Source organism: Camelus ferus, chromosome 9 (genome assembly GCF_009834535.1).
Source record: "Camelus ferus isolate YT-003-E chromosome 9, BCGSAC_Cfer_1.0, whole genome shotgun sequence".
In the NCBI taxonomy this organism is placed as follows: Eukaryota; Metazoa; Chordata; class Mammalia; order Artiodactyla; family Camelidae; genus Camelus; species Camelus ferus.
Window position 1 is genome coordinate 17,901,443 of NC_045704.1, and position 20,104 is coordinate 17,921,546.

The 20,104-nt window shown below is 51.6% G+C and overlaps 1 protein-coding gene across 6 annotated transcripts; it reads left to right on the top strand.

Moving 5' to 3' along the window:
* The first annotated feature begins 2,736 nt into the window (after positions 1 to 2,736).
* COQ8B (coenzyme Q8B) lies at positions 2,737 to 19,775 on the top strand. Of its 6 annotated transcripts, none has more exons than XM_006189830.3 (15): positions 2,737 to 2,994; positions 3,636 to 3,740; positions 3,878 to 3,997; positions 4,131 to 4,197; positions 5,721 to 5,798; positions 8,748 to 8,870; positions 9,015 to 9,100; positions 10,142 to 10,282; positions 10,360 to 10,441; positions 11,253 to 11,346; positions 13,376 to 13,517; positions 13,664 to 13,771; positions 15,749 to 15,814; positions 18,500 to 18,586; positions 18,950 to 19,775. In XM_006189830.3, the coding sequence occupies exons 1-15, from the start codon at positions 2,755 to 2,757 to the stop codon at positions 19,229 to 19,231; spliced, it is 1,821 nt and encodes a 606-aa protein (XP_006189892.2). In that variant the 5' UTR covers positions 2,737 to 2,754; the 3' UTR covers positions 19,232 to 19,775. The 6 variants fall into 6 exon arrangements, with proteins under 6 accessions (XP_006189892.2, XP_014419071.2, XP_032341906.1 ...); XM_014563585.2 differs by lacking the exon at positions 2,737 to 2,994 and adding an exon at positions 3,129 to 3,207 and having other exon boundaries at positions 18,950 to 19,231; XM_032486013.1 differs by lacking the exon at positions 2,737 to 2,994 and adding an exon at positions 3,193 to 3,211 and having other exon boundaries at positions 18,950 to 19,231.
* Positions 19,776 to 20,104: the final 329 nt, after the last annotated feature.

Here is a 20,104-nt window from a genome sequence, read left to right on the forward strand (position 1 = left end):
GTTAACCGATACTCTCCCCCCCTCCTTTCCCGGGGAAAGCCCCGAAGCCCCGCCTCACCGGACGTGACGTAAAGGGGCTGGGCCTTGCCTGGCCCCTCCTATCTCTGTTGGTGGGGTGGGCTCCGAGCGCCTGGTGCTCTCGTCCAGGTCGGATTTGGGGCGTTTGTGTGGTGCTCTTGGGCCAGTGGACCCCCCCACCCCCGCAACTAATCCAATCTCCCTACACTCTCGAATGACTACTTTAGTCTCTCTCTAACCCCTGGCGACGAGTCTAGAAGCGTGCCCATTCTTTACGCAGCGCCGGGAAGGACTTTCAAATACTTGGGAATTCCACTTATGTGGGTTTGAGACCCGCCTCTTACCTTGATTGAGTGACTTCCGCTCCCAACCCCCTGCCCCAGCCCTAGACTCTGTTTTCTCACTTGTAAAATGAGGACACATTATGTTATTTTATTGTTTTGAAAAATATGTGTTCAGTGCCACAAGAGCCAATCACTTCTACCAACTGGGAAATTAAGGTCCGGAGCAATGAATGAATGTGTCTAAGGTCAAGTGGGGTTTAATGAGGGGTGAAGCCATGTTCTTAATCTCTGAAGCAAGGATGCCTGGTTTCAAATGCTGGCTCCAACCCTTACTTCCGGAATGACCATTCCCAACAGACCTGTCTCCTCTGAGCCTCAGTTTCCCCATCTATAAAAAGAGTTTCTATGGGGATTTTTATTTATTCACAACAACGTTTACATTTGTGCACTTGCTTTGTGCCAGGCGTTATACTTACTACTTTACACCTCAAATTTTGTGAGGTAGGAGTCATCATCATCCCTGTTGCACTGTCAGGGAAACAGAGGCACAGAAAGGCAAAGCAGTGAGTCAAAGATCACCTAACTAAATTGTGTAAATTTGAACCAAAATTTGGGCTTTTGATCTCTATTGAGCGATATAACTTGCTGTTGAGGCTGGGGGTGTTGGAGGAAGAGCCGGAAGTAAGAATATTTTCTGTAAGTCAGTCCTGCCTCTGCTCACAACCCTCCGTGGTTCCCATCCCACTCAGGGAAAAGCCAGTCCTCACCGTAACTCACTATAGTCTACCTGACCTGGCTCCTCTAATCCTTCTTTCCCTCCTCACTCACTCTGCCCATTGGCCTTTTTGCTATTTTTCTGAGACCCTTCCACCACAGGGACTTTGCACTGGTTGTTCCCTCTGCTTGGAACATCCTTCCCTTAGATATTTCAATAGCTCCTTCCCTCACTTCCTTCAGGTCTTCCCTCACCTCCTTCAGGCCTTTACTCAAAGGACATCTCAACCAGGACTTTCCTGATCATCCTGTTTTTATTTTGGTGGGGGGAGGTAATTCGGTTTATTTATTTATTTATTTGTACAGGGGGTACTGGGGATTGAACCAGGACCTTGTGCATGCTAAGCATGTGCTCCACCACTTGAGCTATACCCTTCCCCTGTCCTGACCACCCTATTTGAACATACAGTCTTCCCTCCTCTTCCTGCCCTTCCCTGGTTCATTTTTCTCTTTAACATGTGCCACCTTATTACATATCCTTATTTATTTTGTTTATTGTGCCCCTCACCAGAAGCCAGCACCAAGAGGGCAAAGTTTATTTGCCTGTATTGTTTCTTGCTGTGTCCTTAGTGCCTAGAATAGCATATGGTAAGTGCTTAATAGAAATTTTAAAAGAATGGGTTTTCCATAAGAAAATTATCTCATGTATAGAGCTCTTGTACTGTCCTCGCCCAGGGCCAAGCTCTTTACAGAAATTGTTTGACTGAATCTCTCTCTCACTAACACTGAGCAGGAGGGGATGCCATGGCCCCATTTCACAAATGGTGACACTGAGGCTCAGAGCTCTCCCACCCTGTAGCTTTTGCTTGTAGCCACCAGGCTGTTTGATATGATCTCACCCATGTGAAACAGGTGGCGCCAGGCTTGGTACCATCAGTCACAGCCCTGTAGGATTAGTTATTGTCATAGGTGCTTTTTATATATTTTGCCCCCAAGGGTGAGCTGTCACCTAGCTTCTGAGTCAGACCTTTATGTCTGGAGGGGTACAGGGGTGGTTTCTGTCTTGAAACTGAGTCACCTGGAAAGGGGCATTGGGCACAGACCCAGGGATCCAAAATGAGTCATCTCTTTACAGACCAATGAGAAGTCATAACAGGTGTCCCCTAATGCATCATACAGGCTGAGAAGCTGAGATCCAGAAAGGGATGAGGTTCTTCTGAGGTCACACAACACAGGGACAGAGACAGAGGGGTCTGATTCCTAATAAAGAGGGTTAGTCAGGGTCGGGGGAGGGGGTTCTATAGGAGAAGCGTCACATCCCTTCTTCTCCCAGTAGTGGGAGAGATGCCCCAGCCAGCTGCTTCTATTCCAGACTGTGAGAAGAGGGGTGAGTCAGCCTACTGTGGGGGGAGCAGGCTTTAAGCCTGTCCTCCCTCCCCCACCAATAACACACACACACTCAGAATGGGCTGGGAGCTGGTTTCCTGGGATGCCAAGGCTCCTGAGTCAGCACTGGGAATCTTGGCTGAGTGTGTTCTGGGAAATGTCAGGCTGACAGGAAACAGAGGGCTCCCACTCACAGCATCCTGCAGGTGGGTGGGGAGCAGAGAGAGCAGGGTGTATGAGGGAACGGGCCCAGTGTGCAAAGAGCTGAGTGTGAGGGGATTTATGCACACGGAGGGAAACGGTGAGCAAGGCAGGGGGGTTATGCGTACAAGGGAGAAGGCTGGGTGCCAGGATGTGGGTACTGAAGCAGAGGGTGAGTGTGCAAAGTAGAGGGGCTCCATGTGGAAGGGAAATGCTTCCTGGGAAGATGGGTGTTCAAAGGAGAGATGTTGAGACTACTGGGGGTACAAACAAGGGAGGTTCACAAAATGTTCGCGCAAAAGAGGGGTGTGGAGTTTGTAAGGGAGAGGGATATTTGCAAAAAACGACGTGTAGGAAACGGAACGGTCCGCCGCATACAAGGAACTTTGAGGTGAGTGGAAGGGCATAAAATGGCACGTGTGTGCTCCGGTAGTGCCCTAGCCCACCGTTAGGTCCCGCCCCCTCACGCACAGCGGAGCGTATTCTGTGTCAGTCAGCGAGCTGCTCCTCCGCCATTGGCTATCTGACCGGAGGGGGCGGGCGTATGGAGACTCCCGGAAGCGCAGGAGGCCCCCGGTCGTGGCGGACCCAGAGCCAGAGAGCTGTGGGTGCTTAGCAACCGGGGGAGGTGGCCCGTAGCAGGATGGAAAGGGGGGGAGGGGACACAAGAGGAATTGTGGGTGCCTAGCAACGAGGGGAAGGCGGTGCCTAGCAACGAGGGGGTGCTCAGCGGAGTGGAGGGGTAGCTCTGGAGGATCTGTGGGTGTCTAGCAACGGGAGAGGACCCTAGCAACGGCGGAGGGAAGTGGGACAGGGGAAAGTGGTTTGGGGAGGTGTGCGGAAGAGCTATGGGTTCCTAGCAACGAGAGAGGGAACGAGGAGAAACTGGAGGGCCTATTAACAGGGGAGAAAGTCTTTGGTTGGTAGAATTCTTAGGGTGGACACAGAGGAATGTGAGGGCTTGGAAAAGAGGGGCAAAGCAGGGAGGTCAGTCCCACAACTCCTGTCCAAATAATCTCTCCTCATCGCCAGACAATGTGGCTGGAGGTAGGGGGCCTACTGCAGAGGACCTGTGGACAGCTGGGCCGGACTATTGGTTTGCCTTGTGGGGCCCTGGGGCTTGGGCCCCGCCGCTGGGTAAGAGGCTGAGGAGGGGTCCCCGAGGGGAAAAGGCTGAGGGAGGCTTCAGGGAGTAAAAAGGACAAGGAGGGGTCTAAAAGAGCCAGGCAGACCCCATGTCCTCTACTCTTTACCAGTGTTCACGTCTCTTGCAGGGGCCATTTCGGGGTTCTTGGGCCCAAAAGCTTCATCAGGATGGGCCTGGCAGGGGGCTGGGTGAGGAGGACATTCGCAAAGCACGGGAGGCCCGGATCAGGAAGACACCCCGGCCCCAGGTATCCCACCCAGTAACATCCCATGGAGGCAGATGGCCTCCCAAGCTTGGGAAGGGGTGTTGTGGCAGATTGGTTGGATTCCCTGGGCTCTCTGTCCACCTTACCCCCCTTAGACCTTCTCCCCATTTCCCAGCTGAGTGACCGTTCTCGAGAACGCAAGGTGCCCGCCTCCCGCATCAGCCGCTTGGCCAACTTTGGGGGTAGGTATGACCTTGGGAGATGGTGACCTAGATCAAAGAGGTGACATTTACAGAATGAAGCAAGGGAGAGAGTGAATCAGAGACAGGGGAGAGAGAGATGGAAAGAGAATGAAGGCAAAACCAATAGAAGTAGAGAGGAACGTAACGTTTATTGAGAACTTGGAATGTGCAAGGTCCCATACACCTGTGATCTTTCCGCACTGAATCAATGAATGTTTATTTCCATTATAAAGATGAGGAAATGGAGGCTAAGGGAGGTGAAGTGACTTGACCCCAGGTCACCAGCAGGATTTTTCAAATTTCATGTTACCATCAGTATGAAATAATTTAGTAGGCTGCAACCAGCATTAGAAATAATAGAATGGAAAATATGAGTGCACATGTAGAGTAAAGGAAAGTCTTGCTTCATAAAACAGTATATAATACATTGGTCTCTATTAATTATAATGCAAATGCCTTTACTGTGGATCATGGTAGATTTTTTTTTTTGAAGTATAGTCAGTTACAGTGTGTCAGTTTCTGGTGTATAGCATGATGTCCCAGTCATGCATATAGATACCAATTCACCTTATAAAGAAGGCGTCAAATGCACTGGTTAGAGCTTTGACACCGGGCTGTCCAGGGTGCAAGGGGGTGATCCTGCTGAATCTCACTTTGTGACTCCAGATGAGTTACTTAACTTCTATGAGCCTCAGTTTCCTTTTCTGTCAGAGGGAAGTTTTTCTGTAAAATTTCTTTAACGAGGGGGTGAGGAGAAAAATGAGTCAATGCATATAAGGCCCCGGGAACGGTTCCTGGCGTGGACAAAGTGCTCAGAAATGTCAGCTACGATTATTTATGGAGATGGTGACAGGGAGAGGGGGAGAGCGACTTGAGATGTCTTTAAGGACAAGGAGACAGAAGAGGCAGAGGAAATCAGAGCCGGAGAGATAACATCAAAAGGAGGAACCGAGGAAAAGAGGCCTGGACAGCCGTGCCAGGTGGAGGGTAGGGGAGAGATGGAGAAATAACTGAGCTAGAAAAGGAGAGGTGACCAGGAAGGAGAGGAGATGCGGACAGAGAAACAGGGGTCATAGGAGGACAGAGAGACCTGTGGGGATTGTTTCGGGGCCTTCTCACCCTTGGCTGCACACTAGAACCATCTGGGATGCTTAAAAGAAAAAGAATTCTAAGGCCTTATCTCAGGTACGTTTAACCAGAACGTCAGCAGTGAGGCCTGGGCATCGTATTTACAGAAGCTCCTCACCTGACTGTGTGCAGCCAAGGGTGAGAACTGTGGACCCGGGAGCCAGAAACAAGGAGAGGAATAGAGAAGGAGGTGGCCTCACCTTGAAGGGAACCTCAAGCAGGGAGAGAGTGAGTAAGAGATTGAGTTGGAGACAGAGATGCAGAGAGTTGACTACAAACAGCTGGGAGGCAGGTGTGCTTAGAGAGAGAGAGGAGAGAGGGTCAGTGAGGGTGGGTGCTGGAGGGGAGGAGATGCCCAGGCAAATGGGTGCTTAGGCTCCTCTCTCACTCCCCAGGACTAGCTGTGAGCCTGGGGCTGGGGGCACTGGCTGAGGTGGCCAAGAAGTCCCTGCCGGGAGGAAATCTACAATCAGGTGAGTGACCCTGGCTTTGCTGTGTGACCTGGGGCAAGTGGCTTCACCTCTCAGAGCCCCAGTTTCCTCATCCAGAGAATGGAGGTGATGATAATACAGGCACCTCTTAGAGTCATGTTGGAGTGCTTGGAATAGGGCAGAGCTGCTGTCTGGGTGGCCATGTGTCACAGCATGTCAGGTGAGTAAAAAATGTAAGCCGTGTGGAGTTGACTTCCTAACTGTGAGCAAGAGAGGAAAGCTGAACATAGGAGTGCCGATGGGGGTCTGGGTACAACAGAGATGGACCAAGCTGTGTAGAGATCAGAATTTATGGGGAAGATTCCCCAGTCCGGCGACTTTGGGAAACAAAGACAGGGGTGGATATTCTAGATTCAAAAGAGACTAGAGAGATACTAACTGACATTTGGAATGTGTGAGCCATGACTGGGTATGAGTCTGAAAACAGTGACCCTAAAAGACTTTTGGGGACAATTGGGAAAATCAGTATGACTGTATTAGAGAATTAGTGTCAGTTTTCTTGGGTGTGACTTTGGCACTGTGATTGTGTAGGGGATTATTCTTACTCTTAGCACAGGTGGAGTGCAACTGCATGCTAATCGGTCAGCCGAAGTAACACTGTCTATGCATAGATAAGCCAGGTTAAGGCAGAATGTTAAGATGTTGAATCAGGTGTGCAGCTATTTGTGATACTGTGAATGCAACCTTTCTGTCTGTTCGGATTTTCAAAATAAAAAGTTGGAGGGAGGTGGAGGATTAGGGTAAGGCCAGACTGAGTCTACACCCTGCTCTGCCACTTTTGTGCTGTGTGACCCAGGACCAGGTACTGTACCTCTCTGAATCTCTTGCTTCTTCATCTTGAAAATTAAAGCATTGGTAGTTCTTACTTTCTGGGGAGACTGCGGGGGTTCAGCCAGACAATCCACAGAGACACTGAGAATTCTGCCTGGCACAAGGTGAACCCTCAATAAAGAGCTCAATGAATGTTTTATGAAACAAAAGCTTAATAAATGCTTTATTAAATGATAATGTAATTTGCATATAGAACCGTGCACACATCATAAACATACAGTTTGGTTCATTTTCTTTCTTTTTTTTAATGGAGGTACTGAGGATTGAACCAGGACCTCATGCATGCTAAGCATGTGCTCTACCACTGAGCATACCGCTACCCCCTTGGTTCGTTTTTAAAAAGTGGGCATATCTGTGCACCCAGATCAAGAAACCCTTGAACAGCCGTTCTCAAACTCTTTAGTCTCAGAATCCCTACACACCCTTACCAAACAGAGGAATGGATACACAAAATGTGCTATATCCACATAGAAGGATATTTATTCAGCCATAAATAGAAATGAAGTACTAATCTATGGTATAATGTAGTTGAATCTTTTTTCTTCTTCTTCTTTTTAATCTTTTATTTATTTATTTATTTATGTTGGTGGGGAGGTAATTAGGTTTATTTATTTATCTATTTATTTATTTTTAATGGCAGTACTGGGGATTGAACCTAGGACCTTGTGCATGCTCTACCACTGAGCTATACCCTCCCCCTGTGGTTGAATCCTGAAACGCTATCCTAAGGGAAACAAGTCAGATCCAAAAGTCCACATGTTGTATGATTGTATGATTCCATTTATCTGAAGTGTCCAGAAGAGGAAACTCAATAGACACAGAAAGATTAGTGGTTTCTAGGGGCTCGGGGGAGATGGGTGGGGGACATGGGAGGGGGTAACTGCTGACAGGTACGGGGTTTCTCTTTGGGGTGATGAAAATGTTCTGAAAGGAGGTGGAAATAGCTCAGTGGCAGAGCGCCTGCTTAGCATGCATGAGGTCCTAAGTTCAATCCCCAGTATCTCCATTTAAAAAAAAGAAAGAAAATGTTGTGAAATTGGTTGTTGGGACAGTTGCATGACTCTGAATATACTAGATGCCATTGAACTGTGCAATGGGTAAATTAAATGTGAATGATCTCTCAATAAAGCTATTAAAAAATAGAATGAGAACCCCAAGAGCTTGTTTCTGTGGGTTATATTTAAGGATATTTGCTGTATTAGAGATTAAAACTGAAAAAAATTTTAAACACAAGAGGGGACACACACACACACACAGATTCTCTCTCTCTCTCTCTCTCTCTCTCTCTCTCTCTCTGCTGTCAGAGCAGTGGCATCATCACCAGTCCCAGAGCTTCTGGAAAACTCCACTGAACATTTGTGGGTGAATGGGAATACAAAAGGGGCAAATAATATATTAAAAATATAGTTTTGATCTCACAGACCCTCCTGAAGGGTCTCAGGGATTCCCCAGATCACTCTTGGAGAACCGCTGCCCTGGTTCTCCAGAAGCTCCTCTCGGGTCCCATCCTGGCCACTCCCCCCACCAAGGGTAGCTGTGGTCTTGGCTTCTGACCCCCCGAGATTAGTTTTGCCTGTTTTTTCCTCCTTATGCCAATGTCATCGGACAGCGTACCCTCATATGTGTCTGGCTTCTTTTGCTCAATGTTCTGTTTGAGAGAGAACAGCCTTGTTGCTGTCGTGCTTGCAGGTTGTTTAGTCATTACTGGAATAGTCACCCTGTGATTATTCCCCAGTTCCTCTGTTCCTTCTGCTGGTGGTCACTTGGGTTGTTGCTAGTTTGGGACTGTTATGAATAGCACTGCCGTGAACCTTCTTGGACTATTTGCTGGTGGACACATTTATGCATTTCTCTTGGGGACAGACCTCTGAGGGAAACTGCATTGGGTATAGGTGTGTGCCTTACTGGAAACTTCCCCACTGTTTCCCAGAGGGCTTGGGTCATGGCACTCTGATTGGCGGTGTGAGCGTTTAGGGTCTCCACGCCTTTGCCAACACTTGGTATTGTCTGTTTCACTTGAGCCCTTCTGGTGGGTCTGCAGTGGTGTCGTGATGATGATCTTTGTGGTTGCCATACTAATGATTCTTCTCTCCACCCCAGAGGGAGGCTCCTGGCCGGGATCCAGCCTTTTCCTGTCGGAGGCCAATGCCGAGCGGATTGTGCAGACCTTGTGTACAGTTCGGGGGGCCGCCCTCAAGGTTGGCCAAATGCTCAGCATCCAGGGTACAGCATGACCCTCGACTCCTGAGCCCTGACATTAGTTCCACCCCCACCCCATCCACCACCAAGCCCTGACTTCAGATACTCCCACAGGGGCCCCTTCTGGCCTCCTACTTCACTCCTTCCCTCTTCCCACTGTCTCCCAAGACAACAGCTTCATCAGCCCCCAGCTGCAGCACATCTTCGAGCGGGTCCGTCAGAGCGCCGACTTCATGCCACGCTGGCAGATGCTGGTGAGTGCCCAGCCGGGGAAGGCTGGCGAGGGAGGCGTGCTCGACCTACCTCACCCTCCGGGCTTCATAGCCCTACTCCCTGTCTGACTCTGAGCCTCAGTTTCCCCATCTGTTTAATGGGGATCACTCAAGCACACATCTCATAGGATTACTGTGATGCTTAAATGAGAGAATGGTGCAGAGCACTTAGTCCAGTCCCCGGCAGGCTCAGGGCTCCATCAGGGCTGTTGAAGAGGCAGCGAAGGGCAGTGGTCAGAGGCCAGACTTCGGGAGTTCAAACCCCAGCTTTGCCACTTATTACCTATGTGATCTCAGACATATGGACTGTGCCTCAGTGACCTCATCTGTGAAATGGGGATAGTGAAAGCAGTGCCCCCATCGTGGGGTTACGGAAATCAGCGTATGTAAAGCACTTCGAAGGGCCCCAACACACCATGAGTGACATGCGTGTGTTAACTGTTATTATTACTGTTTTCTTAATTAAAGGAGAAATTGTCTGTAAATTGGTTGGCACAACATCTGGCACTGAGTAAGTGCCCGAGACATGAGCTGTTCTAGTAAGGGTGTGGAATCCGAAATCCAGCTGCCTGCCTTCCTTCTGATGTCTGTTTGCTCCCTTGCCATGAGACCCTGGGCAATCACTGCCCCTCTCTGAGCCACTCGGAACAGGACCCTGTCCACAGGAAGCTCTTTGTAAATTTTAGGTCTTCTTATCACATTATCTTTTGAGTTAACAACACAATATACGAGTATAATGAAAGATTCTTATCAATCTTAATTATATATAATAGCAATGCCCGTAACAACCCGCACGGCCTCGGGAATGTGGGCTCAGGTCTGCTGGCGCCTGGCTCATCACCTTGGCCAAAGACCTCTCTCTGAGCCTCAGTGTGCTCATCTGTAAAGTGGGGTAGCAGCGAGAGCTCGGCCTAGGGCCCAGTGGGTGGTGAATGGGGTTATTCACACGGAAAAGTCTCAGCATGGGGTGTGAACTCAGCTGCCTGAAACCGTGATGATAATGGTTATGACCACCCTCCCCAGAGAGTACTTGAAGAGGAGCTCGGCAGGGACTGGCAGGCCAAGATGGCCTCTTTGGAGGAGATGCCCTTTGCTGCTGCCTCGATCGGACAGGTGCACCAGGGCGTGCTGAGGGATGGGACAGAGGTGGCTGTGAAGATCCAGGTGAGAAGGGAGGCAGGGCGGGGGGTGGGCACCTGGTTGCCCCAGAGTTGTGACTTTCTCCCCCCTACCCACCATAGTACCCAGGTGTTGCCCAGAGCATCCAAAGCGATGTCCAGAACCTGCTGGCGGTGCTTAAGATGAGCATGGCCCTGCCCGAGGGTGAGGCACCCACTCCACCCCTGACCATGGGACGGATGCCCTGGGGAGAGAGAACGGGGCTGGACAAGGGGAATGGGCAGCTCAGGGCAGGGTGTGACTATGTGTGTGAGGCTGGGTGTTCGCGACAGAATGAAGGGACACTAAGGTGGGGAGGGACACCCAGGATAAGGGCGTGTGAGAAAGAGACAGACCAAAAGATTCTGACAGACCCAGAAACACCAAAGCCCAGGCCCAAATCCAGAAACAGACACACAGAGGGTGTGCAGAGGGGGACTGAGGGTCTGGAAAAAGGCCACAGCAGCAGGAAGGGAGAGTTAGTGGGACCTCACGTTTGTGTTACAGCATGTGAGACAGCGCCTGAAGGCAATGGAGTGGGGTGGAGGGGGTGTGTGTGTGTGTGCACGCATGTGCAAGAGGGAGACAGAGAGAGTGAGGAAGAGTTGGGCCTAGAAATAAACTTAAGAAGCACAGAGAGACATGTGAGAGGGTATGAAAAAGGGACAGAGAGGAGGTGGCACGTGTGACTATGAAATATGCCAAAGGACTGGTATGTGTGTCTGAGAAAGAGACCCCAGCAGAGAAGCTTCTGGAGAGCCCGCCATTGTACGAAGGATGGAGGGGCAGCGTGTGGACCAACAAGGCAGGTAAAAGGCGTGAGGGACAGTGAGATGGTGACGGAGAGTGAGAGACACAATTGGCAAGAGAAGATGCCCCTGAGTGGGAGCCTGGGGGTCGGGCAGGGGCCGGGGGAGGGGGCAGGCTGTGGCCTTCCCTGACTGACATGGCTGCCCACCCCCACCCCCCACTCCAGGCCTGTTTGCCGAGCAAAGCCTGCAGGCCTTGCAGCGGGAGATGGCTTGGGAGTGTGACTACCGTCGTGAGGCGGCCTGTGCCCAGAACTTCAGGTGAGCTGAGACCCCTACAGGCCCCTGGAGGCCCCCTTCCTCCCTCCAGCTCTCCTCCCAGCCTGAGAAGGAAGTGGGTGCCCCCACAGCCTCTGGCAACTAGAGCCCTGGGGTGGGGCTGACAGACTCTTTTCATTCATTTGTTCATCCATCCATCCCTTCCCTCACTACTTCATTCATTCCCCTGTGTCCTTGTCTGTGAGCTCAGGCAGGTCACTTCTTCTCTCTCGATGTCTCTACTTACTCATCTGTCAAATGGGACACAGAACCCCTGCAGGCTGGTGGGGGAGATGGACTTGTCCACAGGCACTCTGTCACACGAGATACCGTTACGCCTACTGGACTAGCAAAGATGAAGCAGTCAGTCTGTGTCAAGAGTTAGAGAGAACAGGGCTCCCAGGCATCCCTTATACACTGTGGACAGAAGGAGAATTTGATACAAGTATTTCTGAGAGTGGTTTGTCATCATCAAGGCTCAATATTCCCATATGACCCAGCAGGTGCCTCCCTGGCTAAATACTCTAGGGACATTTATGCCAGTACACACCTTCATATTTTTCCAGAATACTCAGGGCAGCAGTAGCCCCAAACTGGAAACAGTCTAAATCTCTCAGAGTCATTTAGCAGGATAGATGTATGAATTGTGGTCTATTCATCAGCAAAATATCATACAGCATCAAAAATGAATGAACTGCATCTTTGTGGAACAGTGGTTGTAACTTAGAAGCATCGTGGTAGGCAGCAACTAACTACACCCCAGTGACGTCTGCCACTGTGTGGAGCGTGGCCCGCACGTTGAGCCAAGCTCCGTAGGTACGAAGCAAGACAACGGGCAGTAGAAGGCAGCGGTTAGGGGCATGGGCTCAGATGTGGGATCCAGTCGGGATCCAGTCCAGGGTCACCCTTTACAGGCTGGACAGCCTTAATCTGCAGAGTGGCCCCAGGAGAATATCCTCCTTAGGAACAGCAAGGATGAATGGTCTGACTCAATGCTCAGCAGAGGGCTGGCCCATGAGGAGCGGTTCAAACATTAGAGATTTTATAAACAAGGACGACGGGGGAAGAATATAGCTCAGTGGCTCAGTGGTAGAGCACATGCCTAGCATACATGAGGTCCTGGGTTCAATCCCCAGTACCTCCATTTAAAAAATTAAATAAATAAATAAAACCAGAAACAAGGACAAAAAATACAAGCCCCCAAAGCAAGATCTGGCGAAGGAGAGTGTGAAGTGGGATCTGAGGAGACCACCTCCCCACGGATTCCCCAGGGCTCTTAGAATAAGCCCCACATCATTTCTCTGGCCCCTCCCCATCTCCCTGTCCCCCCCTCCCCCCAGCTCCAGCTGTCCCACAGGTAGATCCCTACTCACATTCTTTGCCTCCAAATCCGACGTTGACACACTTACCTCAGTCTATTACTGGTCTTTTTGTTCGTTAGCATGTGGTCTCTGGTGTGTGTGGGGGAGCACACCTGGGGCTCATCACTGCTCTGTCACCCAGCATCATCCAGCACAGGGACGACACCCAGAAGGGTTCTTTCCCTTTATTAGCCACTGTGCAGAGTAATGACTTCAGGGAGTGGCCAACAAGTATCACTATGGACTTGGAGATTTGTACCTCAGTGACTGTTTTTTGGATGGACTAATTAATAAGTTGATGAGAAAGTAACACTCATCAAGCTTAATACACTGAGCTCCTCTTGGGGTGGCCAGAAGTCAGAGAAGTGTTTCCAGTAAGAAAGTGGTAACTGAGTCTCCAACAGCGCCCAGCTTAGGCGGGGGCACAGAGTAGGTGATGTGGAGATATTTGTTGAATGAATGAATGAGTGAATGAATGAAATGTCTGCATGAATGTCAGTCCAACCAGGTATTGGCCATCAGTCAGGGCAGACAGAAGAAAGAGGAGGGGAAGAGGGAAGGCAAGACATAGACTATTCATGGAAGACTTCTTGGAGAAGAAAGTCTTCTCCAAGCAGGGCCACAGGGGCCCAGAGCATGAAGTATTGTCGCCTCCCTCCCACCTGCCCCAGGCAGCTGTTGGCAGGCGACCCCTTCTTTCGGGTGCCGGCCGTGATTCAGGAGCTGTGCACAACACGGGTGCTGGGCATGGAGTTGGCCGGAGGAGTCCCCCTGGACCAGTGCCAGGGCCTGAGCCAGGAAGTCCGGAACCAGGTACATGGTCTTGTGGGACAGTAGGGAGGGTGCTGCCCCAGGGCAGGGCTGGCAGGGCTGGCCAGACCCACAGTCCCTCTCCAGGCCACAGAGGGTTTTACAGGGGCACGTGACTCTGAGATGTCTGTTACTCCTCCCCACCCTAGATCTGCTTCCAGCTCCTGAGGCTGTGTCTCCGGGAGCTGTTTGAGTTCCGATTCATGCAGACGGACCCCAACTGGGCCAACTTCCTGTATGACGCCTCCAGCCATCAGGTTGGTTCCTTGTGACGTGTATCAGGCAGGGCACATTAGCTGTTGTAACAGATATTTCCCGATATTTCAGTAGCGCAACACAACAATAGTTCATTACCCACATAATAGGCCAGAGTGGCCCTCCCCCAGGCAGTGATTCAGGGACCCAGGCTCCTTCCCTTTTGTGAGTGTGCCATCTCCTAGGTTTGAAAGGCTCTCCTGCCAGTGGAAGGGGAAAGAGAGGCTGACAGGATAACCCCCTGGCTAACTGCTTTGGCCAGAAATGACCCATCATTCCCTTCACCATTCCATTGATAAGAACTGGTCACATGGCTAGTCTAGGTGCCAAGGATGCTGGGAAATGGAGTCCCTGGCTAAGCAGTGGCTTCCTAATGGCAGCAGAGAAGAGGGGCACAGCTTCTGGAAGACAGTCATCATGACCCCACCTGTCCTTCATTTAGAACATACCAAGCACCTACTGCCTCTTGACAATGATGCCAAGACAGCCCTGATCCTTGCCTTCCCAGAGCTCCCAGTCCAATGCGGGGACCCATCACCAGGCAATATGACCTAGAGTAATTAGTACCTTGATGGGGAAGCACAAGCCAGAGGGGCCAGTGATGCAGGAGGCACAGGAGGCACAGGGGGCAGTGGGAAGCCAGGGAAAGTGGCTGACCCAGCCTGGAGTGGGTGGGGACAAGGAAGCTGAAGCCTGAAAGACCAGGGGAGGACAACCATCTGGGGAGCAGGGAAGAGCATTCCTGGCAAAGGACACGGGCCTGGGGGGTGAGTTTGGACTAAAAGACTCCCAGCAGGCGTGACTGCCAAATGGCTCTCCAAAGTGGTCTGTACCATTCGGTCCCCAGACAGATCTTTCTAAAACACGAATTTGGACAAGCTGTCCCTTCCACAGCTCCTAACACCCTCAGGATTAAGTGAGCCCTGTGCCGAGTGTGACATGGCCCCGCTGAAGTCTAGCCTCAGTCCCTTGCCACCCCTTCCCCCCACGTGCACAGACACGCAGCATCCCGCCAAGGCTCACACCCCAGGGAGGTGTTGGGGTGATATGAGTCCTGACGTCAACTTACTGGGTCTCAACAGCAGATTTTGTTTTTAAAGGCATAGAATGTGTTGCAGATGGGAGGGATCTGTATTATTCGGGACACTTTTATTTTATATTTATATGTGCAGGTGCATTGGTGTGCAGTATAATCTGCATTTCTTACTGTGAGTTGTAATCAACAGTTTGAACTCCACTGTCGTAGAGAAACTTACACATGTGTTCATGGAGCACTGCTTCTAATAGCAAAACCCAGAAACAACTACAGTGCCCGTCAACCAGATAAAGTGATATATTCAGGCAACAAAATCTTACCTGGTGGTGAAAAAAGTGAATGAATGAGCTGGAGCACTGAGGCTGATGAACTGCCAAACCTTTTTGAGACGTTGCAGGATAACTACCATAAATACCATTTATATGAAGCTTTAAAATACGCAAAACATTGCTATGTGTCATTCACGAGTCCACATCTATGTAGAAAATGTAGCAATGCATGCATAGGAATTTCAGGAACTAACTTAATAATAATAATGTCAGGAAAGTGATGACCCTGGAAGAGAGGGTGGGGACATGGGAGAGGTAGGATCAGCCGCCACTTAGATTGGTAGTATATCGTATTTTAAGCAGGGTGGTGGGATTTGTGGGTGTTCATTTTACTTTTCCATATATTTTATTATTCTCCAGATTTTTTTCTCTGTGCCTAAAACGTGTTAATGTGAAAACAATTAAGACCAAAAAAAATCAAAGCCAGGTCCCTTTGGCTTCATGTAAGGGTAGACTGGAAGCGTGGAGATCAGAGGCCAGTAGCTAAGGGAGGCAGCTGGCAGGGACGCTGGCAGGAGGGACAGCGTGTGGGGAGAAAGAGACGGACACCCCCAACAGACAATGGGGAGCACTGGTGGACTCCTAGTGTTCCTTTCACCACCCCTCATTCCCAGGTGACCTTGCTGGACTTTGGTGCAAGCCGGGAATTTGGGACCGAATTCACAGACCATTACATTGAGGTAAGTCCCCCCAACTCTGACAGGCCGAGTCTCAAGCTAAACACTAAGGTTTGTCAAAAAGGAGAAATACAGTCTGGGAGTAATAAACAAATAATAATGATATTAATAGCAGCTAACAAATCCTAAGCACTTAATAATTATGTCAGGTCCTGTTTTAAGTGCTGTGCATGTGGTAACTGATCTACACCAGACAGCAATTCTAGGGGGTCAGGACAATTTTTAGCCCCATTTTACAGATTAAGTAAGAAGGGCCCAGAGAGGGTAAGTCACTTGCCCAAGGTCACAGCAAAGCTGGGATTCACACTCAGGGAGTCTGGGTTCCGAGTGCATGCTCCCAACCCTCAACGAGCCCCCACCTAAGAGAGAGGCCCACAACGGCCATCCCGTCCCCTCCCGATGCCTGATGCCCGATGTCCGGCGTGCTATCCAGGGCCTTGGCCTCCAGCCCTGTGCTCACATACCTCCCCGCTGGGGGCTCCCTAGGGGGCAGCTTTCTCCTCAGGAAGTGTTTCCTCACTTTATGTTGCCTGTCCTTCCCACCTGCTGGGGTTGATCTGTCTCAGAGGCCACAGAAAACACCATCTCATTAATTTGTGGAGATCAGACATTGGAGCTGGGTCTTCTAATCATGGAGTCATCAATTCAGACATTCTCTGACCCCGCTCTGTGCCCAATCCTCTTCTGGGCGATATCGGGGACAACAGTGACCAATCCAAATCCAGATCTCTGCCTTCACAGAACTCACAGTCCAGTAGGAGGACAGACAGAAAGGACCCAGGGTGATCAAGGCTGGGGTGGGAAAAGCACAGGGGACTGAGGAGACTGGAGGAGGAGCCCAGCCAGCCTAGGGGGTCAGGGAGGACTACCTGGAGGAGAAGACAAGAGTTGAGACCTGAAGGATGAGGAGACCAATCAAGAAGAGGCTCGGAGGGTATTCCAAACAGATCACATGTGCAAAGGCCAAGGGCTGAGATGGGATATTCCCATTAGAGCAGCACTTCTCAAACTTTAATGTGGATGAGAACCCACCCCTCACCATGATCCTGTTAAAATGTAGATTCTGGTCTGGAGTTAGGCTTAAGATGCTGCCTTCTGACATGCTCCCAGGTGATGCCAGAGCTGCTGGTACAAGGACCACACTCTGAGTAGTAAGGTCCTAGAGGACCAAAAGGAAGTTCACTTTCAGACTGGGCAGGCAAGTGGGGATGGAGCAGGAGCCAGCGGTGAGGCTGGAACCCACTGCTCCAGGTCTCTAAAGCCATGCTCGGCAGCTTGTACTTCATCTGAGTGCCCTGGGAGGTCATGGAAGGGACTGGAGCAGGGGAGGGACATAGAATTAGAAAACCCCTGAATAACAAGTGGTCTTTTAAGACAGGCAGGGAGCCCAGGGAGGTGGTGTGTGGGGAAGAGAGGTGTCAGGGACAAGGCCCAGGGCTCTGGCTTGAGGACTGGAGGATGGTGGGGCCACCCCTTAAATGGGGACAGGAAGGAGCTGGTAACACCCCCCACACACACACTCACAGGTTCCTTGGGGGCCCTCTCTGCAGGTCCCCTTGAGGTACAAAGCTGGGGCCTTTCTAGGTAGCTGGGACATCCCGTGCCCCTCCGCACTACAGGCCTGTTTAAGTGTGGCCTTCCTGCCACCGTCCCAGCCTTTACCAGTTTAAAAAAGCCCTGTCACACTGGCCCCCGAGGACCATAGGCATGACAGATGGCCAGACAGGCTCAGGCAGGGGGAGCTGGGACAGAACAGAACTGCCAGATTTAATCCTGTGTTCCCCTTCCTCCCAAGAAGGGACAACTCCGTGGTGCAGGGTTTGTCCCAGTTCCACTCCCCGCCTTGCTAGTCCCTACTCCAGGCCTATTTCCTCTTCTGTGAAATAGGGACCCCCATGTCCACCTCTTATTAACAGTAGTAGCTCATATTATTTGTGGTGTTTCCTACCCAAGTGTACTGTGCTGAGCGCTCTGCAGACACACCTCCTTCATCCTCCCCAAATCCCGCCAGGAAGATCCTTTCATCATCCCCACTTCACAGATGAGAAAGCGGAGGCCCAAAAGGCAAAGTGACCTGCCCGTAGTCAGCTGGCAAGTGGCAAATCCAGGATGGAGCCAAAGCTGGCTGGTTCCCTCATCTGTGTGTCTGTTCCTGTGTCCTCAACTCCAGTCCCTCCCACATGGCTGGAGAGCTGCTTAGCTCCGAACACTGATTTGCTAAACAGTTTTCACCAAGGGCCTCCTGAGTGCCAGACCCTGTGCCACTTGGGACTAAACCGAACCAGGATCCCTGCCCTCATGGGGCTCCTAAGTCCATTGCAGGAAACATGATCACAGAGGTGGGCCCAGAGGCACTTCTGGGTCATGGTCACATTCTTGCCCAATTGAGTGTTTATACCCATGGGCATCACTTGACATCCGTTTTCCTCTGTGCTGTTTCACTGTTGTAGTTTCCAGGCAGACTCTGCCTTCCCAGCCCGGTGGGAACCCCTGATCACCCCAGCCCCAGGCTCTGAAACAGTCTTGAAAGAGACACAGACAGTAAGGTGGGGAGGGAGAGGCCTCTAGGTGAGAGGGCTTTGGTAGATGAGAATGGAAGTGGGTTTGGGCTGGGCCAGGCTTCGGGCTCCCATCTCCAGACCCTTCCTTGAACCTCTCTGACCCTGGGCCCCACATCCATCTCCCCAGGTGGTGATGGCTGCAGCCAATGGAGACAGAGACCAGGTCCTGCAGAAATCAAGGGACCTCAAATTCCTCACAGGCTTTGAAACCAAGGTTAGGAGAGTAGGGACTGGTATTTCTTGGGGAGGAGCTCCTTGTCTCTACTGGGGATGAATGGGGAACTCTAAGGGGGCTGCTTATCTCTACTGGGGGCTCTGGGGAGGAGAGGGGGGGTGGGGGCTGCTTCGCTACTCAGGAACCCTGAGAAAATGGGCACCACTTACCTATTCTAGAGGGAGGGAGTGGAGGACTGCTGGTGGATACCGGGGGTCTGGGAATGGAGGCTGCTTATTACTCTTTGGGGAGTTGGGGGCTTGTGTTTATACTGGGGGAATGGAGGGCTGCCTGTCCCTGGGACATATAGTCCCAGTGGGCTGTATGTCCACACTGGGTGCCTCTGGTCTCCCCCACCCTTAGGCATTCTCAGATGCCCACGTGGAGGCAGTGATGATCCTGGGGGAGCCCTTCGCCACCCAGGGCCCCTACGACTTTGGGGCTGGTGATAATGCCCGCCGTGTGCAGGGCCTCATCCCTGTGCTGCTGCAGCACCGGCTTCGCCCACCGCCTGAGGAGACCTATGCCCTGCACCGAAAGCTGGCAGGCGCCTTCCTGGCCTGCGCCCGCCTCCGTGCCCACATCGCCTGCCGGGATCTCTTCCAGGACACCTACCACCGCTACTGGGCCAGCCGCCAGGCATAGCCACTGCCCAAAGCCTCCAGACCAGAGGGGACATCTGCTCAGACCCCTCAAAGAGCCTGCATCTCGGGATTCTGGCCCCATAGCAGGCCATCTCTGGCTATGAGGCCTTCTTCCCACTCAGCTTCAGGTCTGGGGACCCACCTTGGGCTTTCCAGTCTTGCTCAAGGGAACCCTGGGACTAGGGAATTCCCAGCTTCATACCCCCATATCCTGCTCTCCCCACTCCAAAGTGGGGATCCAGAAACTCTACCCAGGTAGTAATTTATTTCTGCCAACAATTGAGAGAGCCTTAGGCCCCTGTGCACACCATCATAGACAGCCAGACTCCTCAAGAGGAGAAGCCCCTCACCCCTGCCTTGGGTCTCCCACAGATGTGGCTAGTGAAAGGGGAGGGATGGTGGTTGGTGGAGGCAGCCCTCACCTTTGCCTCCCTCACCCTTCCACCAGCTGCCTTCTCCCAGTTCCACCCTGTGTGTTGGGGAGGGCTTGAGGGGGGCAGTGTTTGAAACTTCAGTCCTAATAAAAGTGACCCTCCCCTTCCCCAGCTCTTTTCTCTACACTAGGTGGGGGGGGGGGCGGAGGAGGAGTTCGCAGGCTGCCTCCAGGTGCAGATGGCCAGCCTCCTCCCACCCTCTTGTCTGAAAGCCCCAGTCCTGCCTGGGCCATCTGTTGCCGGGAACCTCCTTCTCCCCTTTCCCTATCCACCCCCCACCCCACCCCTCCCGCACGTGCTCACCACCTGCTCTGAAGGCTGTGGCAGCTGAGTAGGCCTCCCCCCCCAAAACACTTACACACCACTTCCCAGCCTCCTGGCTACCCTCCCCCCTGCCTTGGCTCCCAGCAACCACGCTTTTGCTAATGGGCCTTAATGCC